The sequence below is a fragment of the Dama dama genome, chromosome 4, assembly GCF_033118175.1.
Source record: "Dama dama isolate Ldn47 chromosome 4, ASM3311817v1, whole genome shotgun sequence".
NCBI lineage: Eukaryota > Metazoa > Chordata > Mammalia > Artiodactyla > Cervidae > Dama > Dama dama.
Window position 1 is genome coordinate 63,603,559 of NC_083684.1, and position 18,596 is coordinate 63,622,154.

At 44.6% G+C, this 18,596-nt stretch overlaps 1 protein-coding gene across 1 annotated transcript; it reads left to right on the forward strand.

The window, feature by feature from the left end:
- Nucleotides 1-9,610: 9,610 nt before the first annotated feature.
- Nucleotides 9,611-11,394, forward strand: LOC133054757 (histone H3-like centromeric protein A). The gene has a single exon (XM_061140055.1). It carries the CDS (start codon nt 9,720-9,722, stop codon nt 10,131-10,133), a length of 414 nt encoding a protein of 137 aa, XP_060996038.1. The 5' UTR covers nt 9,611-9,719; the 3' UTR covers nt 10,134-11,394.
- The last annotated feature ends 7,202 nt before the right edge of the window (nt 11,395-18,596 follow it).

An 18,596-nucleotide genomic window follows, 5' to 3' on the forward strand; every position in this document is an offset into this window, starting at 1 on the left:
CCGCAGGGGGAGATCCTGAGGCCCCCGGAGGCCGAGAGGCTTCACCGCAGGTGGCTCTGACATGCCCACCCATCCAGGGATGCTCGGGTCCACGGTGGGACCGCCCAGCGGCCCCCGCACCCAGAAAAGACAAACGGGGTCCAGCGCTGGTCCTCGGGTGGGACCGACCGTGCAACAGAGAAACGCTGGAGTTACTGAGAACGGTTTCTCAAAACCCTTTATACTTGGGTTGGAAGAGTCACACACGGTGGAGGGTGGAACCCAGGAAGGAAAGCTGAGCATGAAAAAAAAAAAGCTTCTTTGCCCAGAGGGGTTTTCAGAACACGGACTGAGGGTCTTCATGGATCTGAGGATCTGTGGGACCAGCCGACCCGGACACAGGCCCAGGCAAAGTGGGGTGGAAAAGGACGAACTTTGCCCCATTCAGCTGGGACCCCGAAGTCTAGACCTCACACAGAAACACAGTTCATGACCCCTCACTCTGAATGGCCTTCTTTTCAAAGCCACATGAAGGTTTAACTCATGTGTGGAAACAACCTGTGAACTTACTGCCCATTCAGGAAAAAATTCAAGTTTTGCAAGTTTGACTATGATTGTAAACGTTTTAGACACTTTCAGGAGCAAGCTATGGGACTGATGGAAAGGCTTTTTATATTTATATAGAAATATTAACACCTTTTTTACTTTCTTAAACTACAGAAACAAAAAGAAATGTCCATCAATCAATCCTGCCAGTGGAAATACTGTATCTTCTTTCTACTCTATCTTAGATATAATATAATTAATCTTATTTCTTTATATAATGGTCTTCTCTGCTGGCTCAGATGGTAAAGAATCTGCCCTCAGTGCAGGAGACCAGGCTTCAATCCCTGGGTCAGGAAGATCCCCTGGAGAAGGGAATGGCAACGCACCCCAGTATCCTTGCTTGGAGCATCCCATGGACAGAGGACTCTTACAGGCTATCGTCCATGGGATCGCAAAGAGTCAGACACGGCTGACTAACACATTATTAGTATAACACTCATGTTGATTAATATACATGACTATTCTCCTAAAAAGAGGCAATCAAAGAGAATCAGGCCAAAGGTATGGGGAACAGGTGTTATGCAGGTGTGATACGGGTGCCTGACTCCTGAGAAAAATGGTATGGTGGCCCAGTGCTTAGGACTCTGCACTCTCACTGTCTCTGGCCCAGCTTCAATCCCTGGTCTGGGAATTAAGACCCCACAAGGCGTAGGTCATGGGTGAAAAAAAGGGAAGAAAGAAAAATAGTCTGCAATACATGTCTTATCTTTTGGTTTTCAGCATTTTATGTTTTGTGATTGATTACATAGGTTTCTCATTTCGAAAGAAACTCGGATGTGAAGTGCCTGTGATATTGAGACTTTTAGGAAATATATATTGGCCTTCATCCACAGTTCCTGGCTCACAGATTCATGAACTGTTGGAATTCTCTGACTGAAAAGAGACACGGCCGCTTCTGTGTTCACACATTTGCTCTTTGTTCTCAGGCCCTGAAAACACTTCAGGGCCACACCAGACCTGGGGGTCACATTCTGTATTTGGGGGCCATGTCTGTGCTCTATTCAGTGACACCATTGTTTTGCTGAAGGAGGCATCTGAACACTTGAGTCAATGTCAGGCTCCACAGAACCCAGGGCTGGCCCTGCCCAGGGTCCAGGAGAACAAGCGGGGACGGGCTCCCCCCCTCGCTCCTCAGCTGCTGCGGGAACATTGCTGGACAAGCAGGCACTGGAGAAGGCTGGGATCCGAGGGCCGGGCAGCACACCTTCCCAGCGGCCGGCGTCTAGCAAAGGCCAAGCTGGGCCGGTCAAAGAACAAGAAACAAGCGTGTTGGTGAGGACGTGGGGTAAAGGGACCCTTGGGCACTGCTGGTGGGAATTGAATTGGTGCGGCCACTATGGGAACGCTCTGCAGGTTCCTCAAAACTAAAATAGAACCTCAAGCACTTTCACTTTTGGGCCTTTAAGGAAAATGAAAACAGCAATTTTTTTGTTCTTGGAAGCGTTATGTATAGTAGCGAAGACATGGAAACAACTTCCATATCCAATGATGAGTGAATGAATAAAGAAACCGTGGTGTGTGCATACTCATCATCATTCTTCAGCTATGAAAGAGAAAGAAATCCTGCTTTTACAATACATGGATGGTACGCCAGGGCATTAGGATAATGAAATATGTTAGACAGAGGAAGAAAAATACTGTATGATCTCACAGGTGGGTGAAACTGAAGAAAAACAAACACTATAAAGTCATAGATACAGAGAAATAACTGGTGGTTCTCAGAGATAGAGAGCAGGGTCATTGGCAAAAATGGGCAAAAATGATCAGAAGGTACACATTACCAGGAATGAAATAAATAAGTCATGGACATGTAATGTACACCATGGTGACTATATTTAAAATATTAAGGACACTAATACAGTTAACAATACTGTACTGTATATTTGAAAGTTGCTAAAAGATTAGATCTTAAAATTTGTCATCACAAGAAAAATATTTTAACCTTGTAGACATAAATGTTAATTAGGCATATTTGGTGATCATTTTGCAATATGTACATATATTAAATCATTATATTCTACACCTGAAACTAACACAATGTTATACCTGTATCTCAAAGAAAATATGTATCTATATATGTAAAAGATTTGAAAAATGTCAAGTTGGGAGCTTAGATTCGAGTGGTCCCAAACTAAGAGAGTGTTCCCTGGTTGACAGGCTCCACTGGCCTTTCAACACCTGCATAATCAATTACTTATGTTACATTTCCTCTGTGGAAATATACAATATTAGTGTGGCTTCTAGTGTGGCTACTGTCCCTGATTTTCTGATTAAATCTCTAGAGATGAAAAATTGAACACTGGGTGATTTCAAATGCCTTTGTGATAAAATTCACAGTGCATTGAAAATAAAAGAGAAATTCCCTAAAACGATGAAGGGTGTCTTTAGAAAACATCATACTTAATGGAGTAGCATAGGTTCCATCCTAGCAAGTCAATGCATATCGGTAAAAGATATAACAATTAAAAGGAAAAAACAAAGTGATCTCTCTTCATAAAAGTTCTGCATGTAGAAAAATCCAAAAGTTTATACAGATACATTTAGAGGTTTAACAAGAGACCACGAAGACTTGAGACAAATTCCAATTTTAAAAATCCATTGCAGACTTCGCTGTGGTCCAGTGATCAAGCATCTGCCTGCCAAGGCAAGGGATGGGGATTTGATCCCTGGTAAGGGAACCAAGATCCCACATGCCTTGCTACTCGGCCAAAAAAGATCAATTACTTTCTCATATCAATTACTTTCTTGTAAAACTTTCTGTCTGTATGAGAGCCATGGACAGTTGCATCAAAAATTAGGATACACCTGGAATCTATCTGACATTTAGAAAGGTATACAACAAAAGGATATACAAGACCTCAATGGAGAAAATTATAAATCGGTCTTGAAGGACATTAAAGATATAAATAAATGGGAAAATACACCACACTAGGGGTTTGAAAAAAGAATATAAATGTCCATTCTACTCAAAATAATATGCAGAATGAAAACATATGTCAACACATCCCCAGTGGACATCTGTGGAACTCAATAATGCCACTGTAAAATGTATAATGAAGCAGACATTTCAAGGATGGCAAGGGTACCTTGTAAAAGAACAGTGTGTGAGCCTGACTCTGCGAGCTGTGAAAATATAAAAAGCCTGCCTTCTTGCTTAGTTGCTCAGTCGTGTGTGACTCTTTGCTACCCCATGGACTGTAGCCCACCAGATTCCTCCATCCATGGGATTCTCCAGGCAAGAATCCTGGATTGGGTTGCCATTCTCTTCTCCAGGGTATATTAGAGCATAGTAGAACAAACTTTTGGACCGAAAGAGAAATGGTCCAGTAGACTAGTGGAACAGAATACGGAACCTAAAAATAAACCCCAACCACAGGAAGCATCATGTGTAATAGAAAAGGTGATAGAAAGAAGTGACAAAGAGATAGGCATTTCAATCACTCTGTGGTCAACAGGGGATCTGAACCCAGTCAAATGAAACTGCACCCCTAGCTCATATGGGAAGCAAAATTAAGTGCAGATGGGCTGAAGACCTATTTAGAGAGACAAACAGTAGACCTGCTGCAAGATACTGGAGCAGGTATCTCCATGCACGGTGGTGGGGAAGGATTCCTGAACAACCCAGAAAGAACACCATGTCTAAGAGAGACGCTGAAATCTCGAGCTGTATTAGAATGAAGAACTCTTCATATCAGACATCCCTGGGAGTGCTGAATTGAAAGCCATCAGGTGGGAACGGATACAGATGACACAGATAATGATCAGAGTAACAGTAGCCAAAATATGAGTTTCTAGAATGCCTAAGTTAAAGGAAATATACAGAAATGGGCCCAAATGAGCAGGAATTTCATCAAGGACAACGTACAAGGAGACCATCAAGGAATGGAAAGCTGCCCCACATCACTGCAATCAGGAACCCGCACATTAAGACAATAATAGGGTATGACTGTATGTGCTCCAAGTAGCCGCCTATTAAAGTCACTCAAAACACCAACTGCTGGGGGAAGTGTGGAGCAGTGCTTGTTGAAACGTAAGTTGGCCCTCACATGTGAGAGGAAAACAGCTTCATACAGCAAGCCAAGCATGTTCACATGAGGACCCAACATGTCCACTCCTTGGATGCATGTTCCAGAGGGGGCATGACTAATGGTGGCCAGTCCCCACATGTGCCAATTGAGGGGTTTAAGGATGGTTATAAGGATGGGTGTTGAGAGGGGCCACAGGAGGTGCTGTAACTTTAAACAGCACTGCCTTTCCAGATTTAGTGTAAGAAAATGAATGCAGATGATTCTGGGCCCAATTCCAACGTGTCTATCAGTTCTACCACATCACCCACAAGCAATTCTGAGACACCAGCAGTGCACCCCAGATTTCAATTCAACTCAATCCAACTCACTGTTGACACTGTCTACCTGTAAATAGCATCACATCCTACAAGACTTCAGTCCTTCCAAGCCGCCCCTCCAGTTTCAGACGCCTGTTTCACCTCCAGGTTGTCACATGTATATCTGATCTGCTGGTTACACATGATTCAGTTCAGTTCAGTCACTCTGTTATGTCTGATTCCTTGAGATCCCATGGACTGCAGCACGCCAGGCCTCCATATCCATCACCAACTCCCAGAGTTTACTCAAACTCATGTCCACTGAGTTGGTGATGCCATCCAACCATCTCATCCTCTGTCGTCCCCTTTTCCTCCCGCCTTCAACCTTTCCCAGCAGCAGGGGCTTTTCCAATGAGTCGGCTCCTTGCATCCGGTGGTCAAAGTATTGGAGTTTTAGCTTCAGCATCAGTGCTTTCAATGAATATTAACTACTGATTTCCTTTAGGATGGGCTGGCTGGATCTTGCAGTCCAAGGACTCTCAAGAGTCTTCTCCAACACCACAATACAAAAGCATCAATTCTTCAGCACTCAGCTTTCTTTATGGTCCAACTCTCACAACCATACATGACTACTGGAAAAAAACATGGCTTTGACTAGACAGACCTTTATCGGCAAAGCAATGTCTCTGCCTTTTAATATGCTGTCTAGGCTGGTCATAACTTTCCTGCCAAGGAGTAAGTGTCTTTTAATTTCATGGCTGCAATCACCATCTGCAGTGGTTTTGGAGCCCAAAAAACAATGTCTGCCACTGTTCCTACTGTTGCCCCATCTGTTTGCCATGAAGTGATGGGACCAGATGCCATGATCTTAGTTTTCTGAATGTTGAGTTTTAAGCCAGTTTTTCACTCTCCTCTTTCACTTTCGTCAAGAGGCTCTTTAGTTCTTCACTTTCTGTCATAAGGGTGGTGTCATCTGCATATCTGAGGTTATTGATATTTCCCCCAGCAATCTTGATTCCAGCTTGTGCTTCATCCAGTCCAGCACTTCTCATGATATAGTCGCCATATAAGTTAAATAAGCAGGTGACAATATACAGTCTTGATGTACTCCTTTCCCGATTTGGAAGCAGTCTGTTGTTCCATGTCCAGTTCTAACTGTTGCTTGCTGATCTGCAGACAGATTTCTCAAGAGGCAGGTCAGGTGGTCTGGTATTCCCATCCATCTCTTTAAGAATTTTCCAGAGTTTGTTGTGATCCACACAGTCAAAGGCTTTGGCATAGTCAATAAAGCAGAAGTAAATGTTTTCCTGGAATTCTCTTGCTTTTTTGTTGATCCAACAGATGTTGGCAATTTGATCTCTGGCTCCTATGCCTTTTCTAAATCCAGCTTGAACATCTGGAAGTTCATGGTTCACATATTGCTGAAGCCTGGCTTGGAGAATTTTGAGCATTACTTTACTAGTGTGTGAGATGAGTGCAACTGTGCAGTACTTGGAGCATTCTTTAGCATTGCCTTTCTTTGGGATTGAAGTGAAAACTGACCTTTTCCAGTCCCGTGGCCACTGCTGAGTTTTCCAACTTTGCTGGCATATTGAGTGCAGCACTTCCACAGCATCATGGTTTAGGAATTGAAATAGCTCAGCTGGAATTCCATCACCTCCACTAATTTTTATCCTAGTGATGCTTCCTAAAGCCCACTTGACTTCGCATTCCAGGATGTCTGGCTCTAGGAGAGTGATCACACCATCGTGATTATCTGGGTCATGAAGATCTTTTTTGTATAGTTCTTCTGTACATTCTTGCCACCTCTTTAATATCTTCTGCTTCTGTTAGGTCCATACCATTTCTGTTCTTTATTGTGCCCATCTTTGCACGAAAATTTCCCTAGGTACCTCTAATTTTCCTGAAGAGCTCTCTAGTCTTTCCCACTCTATTGTTTTCCTCTATTTCTTTGCACTGATTCCTGAGGAAGGCTTTCCTATCTCTCCTTGCTGTTCTTTGGAACTCTGCATTCAGATGGGTATATCCTTCCTTTTCTCCTTTGCCTTTCACTTCTCTTCTCTTCTGAGCTATTTGTAAGGCCTCCTCAGACAACCATTTTGCATTTTTGCATTTCTTTTTTGGGGGATTGTCTTGATCACTGCCTCCTGTACAATGTCACGAACCTCCATACTCCATAGTTCATCAGGCAATCTGTCTATCAGATCTAATTCCTGAAATCTATTTGTCACTTCCATTGTATAATCGTGAGGGAATTGACTTAGTGCATACCTGAGTGGTCTAGTGGTTTTCCCTTACGTTCTTCAATTTCAGTCTGAATTTGGCAATAAGGAGTTCATGATTGGAGCCATAGTCAGCTCCTGGTCTTGCTTTTGCTGACTGTATAGAGTTTCTCCAACTTTGGTTGCAAAGAATATAATCAATCTGATTTCGGTATTGACCATCTGGTGATATCCATGTGTAATCTTCTCTTCTATTATTGGAAGAGTGTGTTTCCTATGACCAGTGCATTCTCTAGGCAAAACTCTATGAGTCTTTGCCCTGCTTCCTTCTGTACTCCAAGGCCAGATTTGCCTGTTACTCCAGGTATTTCTTGACTTCCCACTTTTGCATTCCAGTCCCCTATAATGAAAAAGACAACATTCTTGGGTGTTTGTTCTGGAAGGTCTTGTAGGTCTTCATAGAACTGTACAATCTCAGCTTCTTAAGCATTCCTGGTTGGAGCACGGACTTGGATTAATGTAATATTGAATGGTTTCCTTTGAAAATGAACAGAGATCATTCTGTCATTTTTGAGATTGTATCCAAGAACTGCATTTCAGACACTTTTATTGACCATGATCTCTACTCCATTTCTTCTAAGGGATTCTTGCCCACAGTAGTAGATATAATGGTGATCTGAGTTAAATTCACCCATTCCAGTCCATTTTAGTTCACTGATTCCTGAAATGTCAGTGTTCACTCTTGCCATCTCCTGATGACCACTTCCAATTTACCTTGATTCATGACCCTAACATCCAGGTTCCTATGCGGTATTGTTCTTTACAGCATTGGACTGTACTTCCATCACCAGTCACATCCACAACTGGGTGTTGTTTTTGCTTTGCCTCTGGCTCTTCATTCTTCCTGGAGTTATTTCTCCACTGATCTCCAGTAGGATATTGGGCACCTACCGACCTGGGGAGTTCATCTTTCAGTGTCCTATCTTTTTGCCTTTTCATACTGTTCATGAGGTTCTCAAGGGAACACTGAAGCGGTTTGCCATTCCTTTCTCCAGTGGACCACGTTTTGTCAGAACTCTCCACCATGACCCATCCGTCTTGGGTGGCCCTAATGGCATGGCTGATAGTTTTATTGAGTTAGACAAGGCTGTGGTTCATGTGATCGAATTGGTTAGTTATCTCCCACTGAAACGTGAAACTCAACTATGCTCCCGGAACTGAAGAATGAATTCCACAAACTCAAAAACACTCACATGGGCAAAGTTTACTTTAAAAGATAGTGATACAAAGTTCTCAGCATAGGCAAAGAGAGGGTGTGACATAACCACAAAGATGGGAATAACAGCAGATGTGTGTCTTTGTTAGAACTGATCTTTTCTCTTTGGTTGGCTGGGGGCCAGCGGTGTGTGATTTCTGACCAATCAGTCTCACTGTCCCCATACCCTGCGTGTCATTTTATGCCTTTCTTGGATCCCCCAGTTTCTCAGTATCTCCAGACATCGCACTGCCATCCGTCAACCCTTCTCCAGACCCCACATCATTATTTAGGGACCAAATGCATCTTTAAGTGGTAATGCCCATCCTAATAGAAAGTAAAATAACCCAAACAATTGAACTGGAGACATGAAGCAACCATTTTTACATTCCAAAAGAGTTACAACTTCCTGTCAGTGAAAAGTGTATATATTATACCTTTTAAAAGATTTATTCCTTTATTTACTTATTTTTGCCTGTGCTGGGTCATAGTTTCAGACAGCAGGGTCTACACTCTAATTGTGGTTTTCCCATTGCAGTGGCTTCTCTTGTTGTGGAGGACAGACTCTGGGCCCACAGGCGTCAATAGTTGCCACTGTGGGCTCAGTGGCTCAGTTGTGGTTCTCAGACTTAGTTGCTCAAGGACATGTGGAATCTTCCCAGACGAGGGATCAAACCACTATCCCCTGCATTGGCAGGTGCATTCTTACCACTGGACCACCAGGGAAGTCCCATGCATAGATTTTTAAAAAACCAATCAATAGTAATATTTTATTGAGGTGGTATTCACTTGACAAAAAAATACAAATGATAGTTTTGGATGTGTAAACTTTAAAAAGATGAGATGAAGAGGAAACTAAATGACCTTGGATGATAAAGTAATGTGGCCCGGGAGCCTCCCTCTTGTGGAGGAGAGAGGAAGTGCTGTTGAAGTTCTAGACCCCAGGACAGTGGGAGGAGGACTGGGGAGATGACTCAGCCCCACCAGCGTGGGAACCAGACAGACACCCAGGGAAAGGCCTTCTCTGGGAGAATGGAGGGTGAGTTTTTGCAACACGATACCTAGTATCTGTTTGAAGCTATTTCCTGTCCTCAAGGGCCATTTTCTCCTGCTGTCCCCAATACATTAAGCAAAAAAATTGTGTGTAGTGCTGGGGAAATGCAGGAAGATATCTACCAGAAAGAAAATCTTTAAAAACATTCCCATGGGGGCGGGCAATTCGAACAGCACTCAGCCGGGGCACGCGGCCGGGTCCTCCCGGCCCTCCCAGCCTCTGCCCCCGGACCCAGAAGATCTAGAAAGAGCCGCGGGGCCGCAGCTCTGCGCGCCCGCCATGGGCCCGCGCCGGAGCCGCAAGCCCGAAACACCAAGGAGGCGCCCCGCGAGCCCGGCTCCCGCCGCCCGCCGGCCGGCCCCGTCCTTAGGCACGTCCTCCCGTTCACCTGCTCGCCGGAGATATAGAATCCTGAAGGAGATCCGAACTCTTCAGAAGACCACACACCTGCTGTTAAGAAAGACCCCCTTCTGCCGCCTGGCAAGAGAAATATGTGTTCAATTCACTCGTGGTGTGGACTTCAATTGGCAAGCCCAGGCCCTGTTGGCCCTACAAGAGGCGGCAGAAGCGTTTCTAGTTCATCTCTTCGAGGATGCCTATCTCCTCTCCTTACACGCCGGCCGCGTCACGCTCTTCCCAAAGGATGTGCAGCTGGCCCGGAGGATCCGAGGCATTCAGGAAGGGCTTGGCTGAGCTCTGGCCACCCACCCGAGTCTCTGGTTGATACCAGAGCCCCTGCCTGTAGCCAGGACCAGATCCACGGACTACAAGGTGTTGCCTGGACTTGCCCTCTTGGAGCAGAGCGTGCGAGTTGCTTTCCTAGTTAGTTTTTTTTAAGAAGAAGACTGCGTGGCTTTCCTCTGTAACAGAGGTAATATTTGAGAGAATCAACACATTCCAGAAATCCTGAGAATAATTTTCAGATGAAGAGACTCTAAGGTTGACTTCACTTTGCAAATTATTCATGTGACTGATGATTTGGAAGACATCAGATTTTCTAGGTTATGGGCAAAAAGGATATTTACTGATTATTTTAAATCTTCTTGTACCATTTAAATTTTTTACCATATATATATTTACTTTTATTTAAAACATGATGGAAAAAATAAGAGAAGACCAGTCAGTTGCATGGAAGAGCCTGGCACATCCAGCGTACAAATCTCTGTCTTTCAGATTGACTTCATCATTAACAGCAGAAGCAAGTTCGTATGTGGACTATACCTGTCAACAGATTATACAGCTTTTCAAAAACTCAGTTGGGATGAAAATAGAAAATTGTTAAGGTTTGATGTTCTGGCTCCTTCTGGTAAATTCCTGCCAAAATCATTCAGAAATTCCAACTTGTAGAATTTATTTTATTCTTTACTTGCAAATCATAGAAGCTGTATCATAATTTATACTTCAGAATTTTTCATTCCAGGATTTTAAAGAGCCTTTTCGATGTTTTTACAGGTATTTTTATAACTTCCTTGTGGAGAGATAATAGAAATAATTCTTAATGGAAAAAATTTGAAGAAGCAAAGTTACTGTTATACATAGATTATACTATGTTCTTTGTGTGTTAGCCTTAAATCCTTCATTTGGACACTTTGCCAACAGCCACAATTTCAACAAGAGAATTGAGGGGTGTATCTTTGCCTCCAGTGGAGTAGAGTATGAGCCCATAAAATCCTTGCCCTTCTCTTGTAACTGAAAGCAGTTTAAGAGACTTCCAGAGAAATAGGAAGTGCCATCCAAAGGCATTTAGATATTGTGTGTGATGAAAATGATTAGTGAGGGTGGATATTAATAATGATGCGTCAGCCAATTGAATTCAAACTAAAGGGAAGGGCCAAGTTCTGTTGTTTGATAAATTTTAACCCTTTATAAAAACCTTTTCCTGTTCGACCTCAACTCATTTTTATGTAAACATTGGAATAAAGCTTATCTATGAATACATTTAAAAAAAAAAAAAAAAAAAACATTCCCATGGACAATTGCATCAAATGAATAAAATACCCAGGAATACATTTCATCAAAGAGAAAAGACGTAAGTATTGATAAAGAAACTGAAGAAGACACAAGGAAATTGAAAGACATACCATGCTCACAGATTGGAAGAATGAATACTGGGAAAAAGTCCATTGTAGCCTTGCAATACAGATTCAATTCAATCCTTATCTAAAATACCCATGGCATTTTGAAGAATGCTAGAACAAATAATCCTCAACTTTTATTGACGCCATCAAAGACATCAAATAGTCAAAACAACTTTGAGAAAGAAGAACAAACCAGGGAAGCTGGAGGCATGACACTCTCTGATGTCAACTCTACTACAAAGTTATAGTAATTGAATACAGTCATTAACACTGTATATGCTGTCAGCTGGTAACTGGGTTCTGTCAAGGTGATCATTTATAATATATTTTGTGTGGGGCATTCTGTTGTACACCTGAAACTAACATCAATTTATATATCATCTATACTTTGATTTTAAGAAGATACTGAGATATGCAAAGATTCCATAATTGGACAGCCAGCACACAGCATACAAATGAAAAGACTGACGAGAGGATTTCATAAAATCATTTTTAGACTTCTGCCCATCAAAGAAGAGAGAGAGTTGAGGGGAAAGAAAGTCACAAGTCAAAAGACTCACGTTGTAAAGGGTAAATTAGAAGTTTGGAATTACCATGTACCCACTACTATATATAAAGTAGATAACCAACAAGTACCAAATATATCACACAGGGAACATTACTCAGCATCTTGTAGTAAGCTACGATAGAAAACAACCTGAACAGAATATATACGTATGTATGTATATGTGTGTGTGTGTGTGTGTGTGTGTATAACCAAAGCACTTTGCAGCACTGTGAAACTAACACAACATTATAAATCCATTAACTACAATTTTTAAAAATAAACATACAGAAAAGTGAAAGTGAAGTCGCTCAGTCGTGTCCAACACTTTGGGACCCCATGCACTATAGCCCACCAGGTTCCTCTGTCCATGGGCTTCTCCAAGCAAGAATACTGGAGTGGGTTGCCATTTCCTTCTCCAGGGCATCTTCCCGACCCAAGGATCGAACCCAGTTCTCTCGAATTGCAGACAGGCGCTTTAACATCTGAGCCACCAGGGAAGCCCAAACATGAAGAACTCAAATCCTTTTTTTTTTTTTCCAAAAAAGGCTGCCCAATTTTTAGTATTAAATGAACAAGAAACCAAACAGGGATTTCACAAAAGGAAAGTCAAATGGTTCAGCATCATTGTGAATGGTTGTTGCGCTGAGTCATGAAAGACACCAGGATTCTTGACCTCCAGAGGAGAGGAATTCAATCTGGGGCAAGGATTGATCCCACAGAGCTTTTGCATAATAAAGTTTTATTAAAGTATAAAAGAGAGAAAGAAAGCTCATGACATAGACATCAGAAGGGGCCAGAAAGAGGGCCCTCTGCTAGTCTTTAGCTGGATGTTACATAGCTACTAGCAGGCTGCTAATTGGAAAAAGGAAATGTGTCAAAACTCAGAGACTGGCATCAGGCCCCTCACCCACAGCATGCATTTTGAGATAACATTGGCACAAGGTGAGCTGTCCAGGGCCATAAAATGATTGACATGAATCTTGAAGAAAGGCAGGTTTCCAAGCATATACAGTCTCATTGACAAAGCTTAAGAGAACATTTGCATGAGTAAAACATACTGGTTTGTCAAGTCAGTTCTGAGTTTTAGGCAGAACTAACTTGAAGATAGAAGTGAAGTGAAAGTTGCTCAGTCATGTCTGACTCTTTGTGACCCCATGGACTATACAGTCCATGGAATTCTCCAGGCCAGAATACTGGAGTGGGTAGCCTTTCCCTTCTCCAGGGGATCTTCACACCCAGTGATGGAACCCAGGTCTCCCACATTCCAGGTGGATTCTTTACCCACTCAACTATGAGGCAAGCCCATAGCCTGGAGATAAAGATTTGAAGGGCTGACTCATTTGAAGAGACTCTGGTGCTGGGAAAGATGGAAGGTGGGAGGAGAAGGGGATGACAGAGGGTGAGATGGGTGGATGGCATCACTGACTCAATGGACATGAGTTTGAGTAAATTCAGGGAGTTGGTGATGCACAGGGAGGCCTGGCATGCTGCAATCCTTGGGGTCACAAAGAATGGGACACAACTGAGCAACTGAACTGAACTGAACATAGTTCATTAACATAGCTTAAGACAAACATTTCCATAAGAAAAATGCATTGGTTAGTTCAAGGTTTGAGGAAAGTTAAGTTCAGGTGGAATCAGGTGTCATCATGGCAACAAAGAATTTTAAAAGAAACCTCTTTTTAAATTTGTGTAAATAAGGGGGAAAAAAATCTTACACTTGTAGTTTGTTTCCTCTTGCTGCTTAAGGGAGAGATAACAAATGTCTGAAACTTGCAGCCTCCTTCCCCCATTTGGTGACCACTGGCCTTTCTGCCTTTTACCCTGTCAATTGCACCAAAGGGAAATAAATGAAAAGGGCAACAAGATACTACCAAGTGGAGTGCAGCGCTGAAAACTGACCCTGCAGATAACCCAAGTGCAGCTGAGAATGAAGAAAGCTCAACCCGCCTAGATGATGCTGGGATGGAGATTCAGTTGGCTGATCAAGAGAACTCTTGGAGGCTACCTTCTAGAATTAAATAAATGCCGGCCTTATGGCAAAACACGTGCATCCCCACCAGGAAAGAAGAGCTGTGCTGCTGTGCTTATTACCAGGCATGTCCTACACTTTGCGACCCCATGGACTGTAGCTCGCCAGGCGCCTCTGTCCATGGGGATTCTCCAGGCAAGCATACTGGAAGTCAGCTGCCATGCCCTTCTCCAGGGGACCTCCCCAACCCAGGGATCAAATCCCAGTCTCCCCGATTGCAGGTGGATTCTTTACCAGCTGAGTCACTAGGGAAGCCCAAGAACACTGCAGTGGGTAGTCTATCCCTTCTGCAGGGGAACTTCCTGACCCAGGAGTTGAACCAGGACTCCAGCACTGCAGGCAGATTCTTTTCTGACTGTGTGGATCACAACAAACTGTGGGAAATTCTTCAAGGGATGAGAATAACCTGTTTGCATGTCAAGAATCAACAGTTAGAACCGGACATGGAACAAAAGACTCGTTCAAAATTGGGGAAGGAGTATGTCAAGGCTGCATGTTGTCACCTTGCTTTTTTAACTTATATGCAGAGTACATCATGAGAAATCATGGGCTGGACAAAGCACTAGCTGGAATCAAGATTGCTGGGAGAAATATCAATAACCTCAGATATGCAGATAACACCACCCTTATGGTGGAAATGAGAAGGAAACTAAACAGCCTCAGCATGAAGGTGAAATAGCAGAGTGAAAAAGCTGGCTTAAAACCCAACATTCAAAAAACTCAGATCATGGCATCTCGTCCCATCACTTCAAGGCAAATAGATGGGGAAACAGTGACATCCTTTATTTGGGGGGCTCCAAAATCACTGCAGATGGTGACTGCAGCCATGAAATTAAAACATGCTTGATCCTTGGAAGAAAAGCTATATTTTCTTCCAAAGCTAGACAGCATATTGAAAATCAGACACATTACTTTGCTGATAAAATTCTGTATAGTCAAAACTATGGTTTTTTCAGTAGTCATGTATGAATGTGAGAGCTGGCCTATAAAGAAAGCTGAGTGCCAAAGAACTGATGCTTTTGAACTGTGGTGTTGGAGAAGATTCTTGAAAGCCCCTTGGACTGCAAGGAGATCCAACCAGTCCATCCTAAAGAAAATCAATCCTGACTATGCATTGGAAGTGTTGCAGGAAGGGGATCCCTTCCAGGGCCCGAAACTGGGCTCTTGTCTAACACTCAGAAATGAGTTGTCTGAGGACACACCTGTGCTGACAAAGCAACATATTTTATTGGGAAAGGGTGCCTGGGTGGAGAGCAGGAGGGTAAGGGAACCCAGGAGAACTGCTCTGTCACATGGCTCACAGTCTTGGGTTTTGTGGTGATGGGGTTAGCTTCCGGGTTGTCTTTAGCCAATCATTCTGATTCAGAGTCCTTCCTGGTGGTGCATGCCTTGTTCAGCCAAGATGGATGCCAGAGAGAAGGATTCCGGGAGGTGGTCGGACATGTGGTGTCTCCTTTTGACCTTTCCTGAACTCTTCTGGTTGGTGGAGGCTTATTAGTTCCCTGTTCCTTACCAGGACCTCCAGACGTAGAACAACTCAGGCAAATGGTTACTATGGTGCCTGGCCAGGGTGGGCGGTTTCAATCAGTGTGCTTCCCCGAACAGAAGGAATGATGCTGCAGCTGAAGTTCCAATACTTTGGGCACCTGCTGTGAAGAGCCAACTCATTAGAAAAGGCCCTGCTGCTGGGAAAAATTGAAGGCAGAAGGAGAAGGGGACAACAGAGGATGAGACGGTTGGATGGCATCACGGCTAAATGAAAAAGAGTTTGAGCAAGCTGCGGGAGATGGTGAAGGACATGGAAGCCTGGCATGCTGCCCTGCAAAGAGTCGGACATGACTAAGCAACTGAAGAGCAACAACAAGCCTTGTCTCTCCCGAGGAAACTCGAAGAAAGGCTTCCCCACTCTCCTGCTCCTTGAGCACAGCCTGGTGCTTCCCCCTGGGCCCTGCCCTGATGAGGGACCATGTATCCTTGGAAAAGGAAAGTAATAAAAGTCTCTTTTCAATGGAATTTACTCTTTGGGACATCGCACAATCACTTCTACAAATTAAAAGGTTAAAACCCTTGGGTGGAAATGAGACAGATTTGGAGTCAAGCATTCCAGGGAGAATCAGACAGTGATGTCCCCATATCTGTCCTCTGGAAACGTGCTGGGAGAAGGGAGGGTTCTGAGTTCGCCAGATGAACTCTCTGCAGGTCCTAATCCCTGCATCTCCAGGATCCCGGTGCTGGAGTTGGGGGCAGTGTCCAAGGAGGGAGTCCCTGGACACCAGCTCTGCTGTCCACGGGGGTTGCCGTCAGCAACACAGATCAGCTGCGGCACCTGGCTCTCTGCGACGAGAAGGGATGAGGTGTTCTGCAGAATCGAGGGTTTTGGGGAAAAGCACAGCAGGAGAGCTTGGGGAGGCTGAGGTCTCCTCCTCCCTCCGTCCCAGGATCTATTAATATCTGTGCATATGTCTTTGTGTGTTTTGCAGATGTGTGTGGTCTAGTGCATGGGAGGTGGGGCAGGGTGGTGATTTTCTCCTTGCTCTTCCCATATCTGATCACACTCAAGCCCACTCCCCCCGACCCCCACCGTGGCGGCGGTCCCAGCAGCAGGACCCACGCCTGGAGAGAAGTCGTGTCCTACCTGTGACAGTTCTGAAGGAGAGGCTGATGCGGAGGTGCCTGGGGGCATCTGGGGCAGAAAGACATGGGCTTGCTGCAGAGAGAGGAGTGGGATGGAAACTGACCAGCACCCCAGGAGGGAAACCAGGAAGGGGGGTGGTGTCCTTCACAGCCACTCCCCACCCCAGCTCCCAGGGCTCAGACCCATGGAGGAGTAAGGCTGGCCTTCTCCTTACACACACACACCCCACTGCCCTCAGGGACTCAGCCACCCCTCCACACTCACAGGAGACATTGAGCTGGATGTTTCTCTCCATGGTCACCTGATATCCTTGGAGATTCACCCAACAGGTGAGGTCGGTGCTGTGGTCCTGGGCCTTGGGGTGGGGGTGAGCTGCAAGGAGAGGAGAGTCTCTGGGTACAGCAGCAGGGGTACCATGTCCACATCCTCCAGCCCAGGTCCAGGTGCCTCCGCCAGGGAGGAAGTGCCCCGAATGCGGGGAAGGAATGAGGAAGCCCCAGCAGGAAGCCAAGAAGGCAGCAGGTGATGAAGACTGGCTGGTGAAGAAGGGGAAGGTGGCCTCCATAGGCGGGGCTGGGGGAGTCGATGAGAAGTCTGGCTGTTTCAAGTTCTCCCTCCAACCCCTCCCCGCTCCGCCCTGCTGCAGGCTGCAGGGGAGAGCATGAAGCCCCCAGAGCTGGCGAGTTTTCACCAGATGTGAGGCTGAAATGTTGTTGCTTACTCACTATGTTGTGTCCGACTCTGCGACCCCAGGGACTGTGTAGCCCACCGGGCTTCTCAACCCAGGGATTTCCCAGGCAAGAATACTGGAGTTGGGTTGCCATTCCCTTCTCCAGGGGATCGTCCCAACCCAGGTACTGAACCCGCATCTTCTGCATTGCAGGCTGACTCTTTACCACCGAGATACCAGGGAAGCCCAGATGTGACATGATCACCTTCCGAATGATGTTCATGTTCACCATGGGATCGCCCCATGAGCAGCACAACCAGAAAAAGAGAAACGGGGTCCAGCTCCGGTCATCCGGTGGGACCTACCTGCAGCTGTAAAACACCGAAAGTTCTGGAAAAGAATATTGAAATTTTTCTCAAAACCATTCCACTTCAGGCAGGAAAAAAGTTCCCAGACCCAAAAACAGTGGAGGATGGTGCCCAGGAAGAAAACTTCATTAAAGATCCTTTGCCCAGAAGGGTTCTCAGAACATGGCACAGGCCTACGGGTCTTCGTGGACCTGAGGGTGTGTCGGACCAGCCCCGGGGCACAGGCCCATGCAAAATGGGGTGGCTGAAGTGAGAGCCTTGTCCCACTCTCTGCGGACCCCAGAAGCCTGGACTTCACAAGAATGGCATTCAGGACCCCTCACACTGCAAAGTCACATGAAGGCTCAAGCCATCTGTGGAAATAACCTGTGATCTCGATGGTCTTTAGGATTGATATTTCATAAAGGTTTCCTAAATTTGGCAGTGCCCGTAAACATTTTACACTCCCCCCCGACCCAGTAACCAGTCCTGGAAACCAAAAAAAAAAAAGCTTTCTTTAATATTGATTTAGAAATACTCTGTTTACATTTGTTACTTTCTTAAGGTATAAATTTCTTCAAATTTTTTCAGAGACAAGAAGCATCAATCGGGAGATTGGGATTGATAAATACACACTACTGTATCTGAAATAGATAACCAAGAAGGACCAACTGTACAGCCCAGGGAACTATGCCCTCAATCTTTTAAAAAACTATAATGGGAAGGAATCCGAGGAGAATATATGTATATAACTGAATCACTTTGCCGTGCTGTGAAACTCACACAACATTATCAATCAATTCTATTTTAATTTTTAAAAAGTCACATCCAGAATAAAGAACTCAAA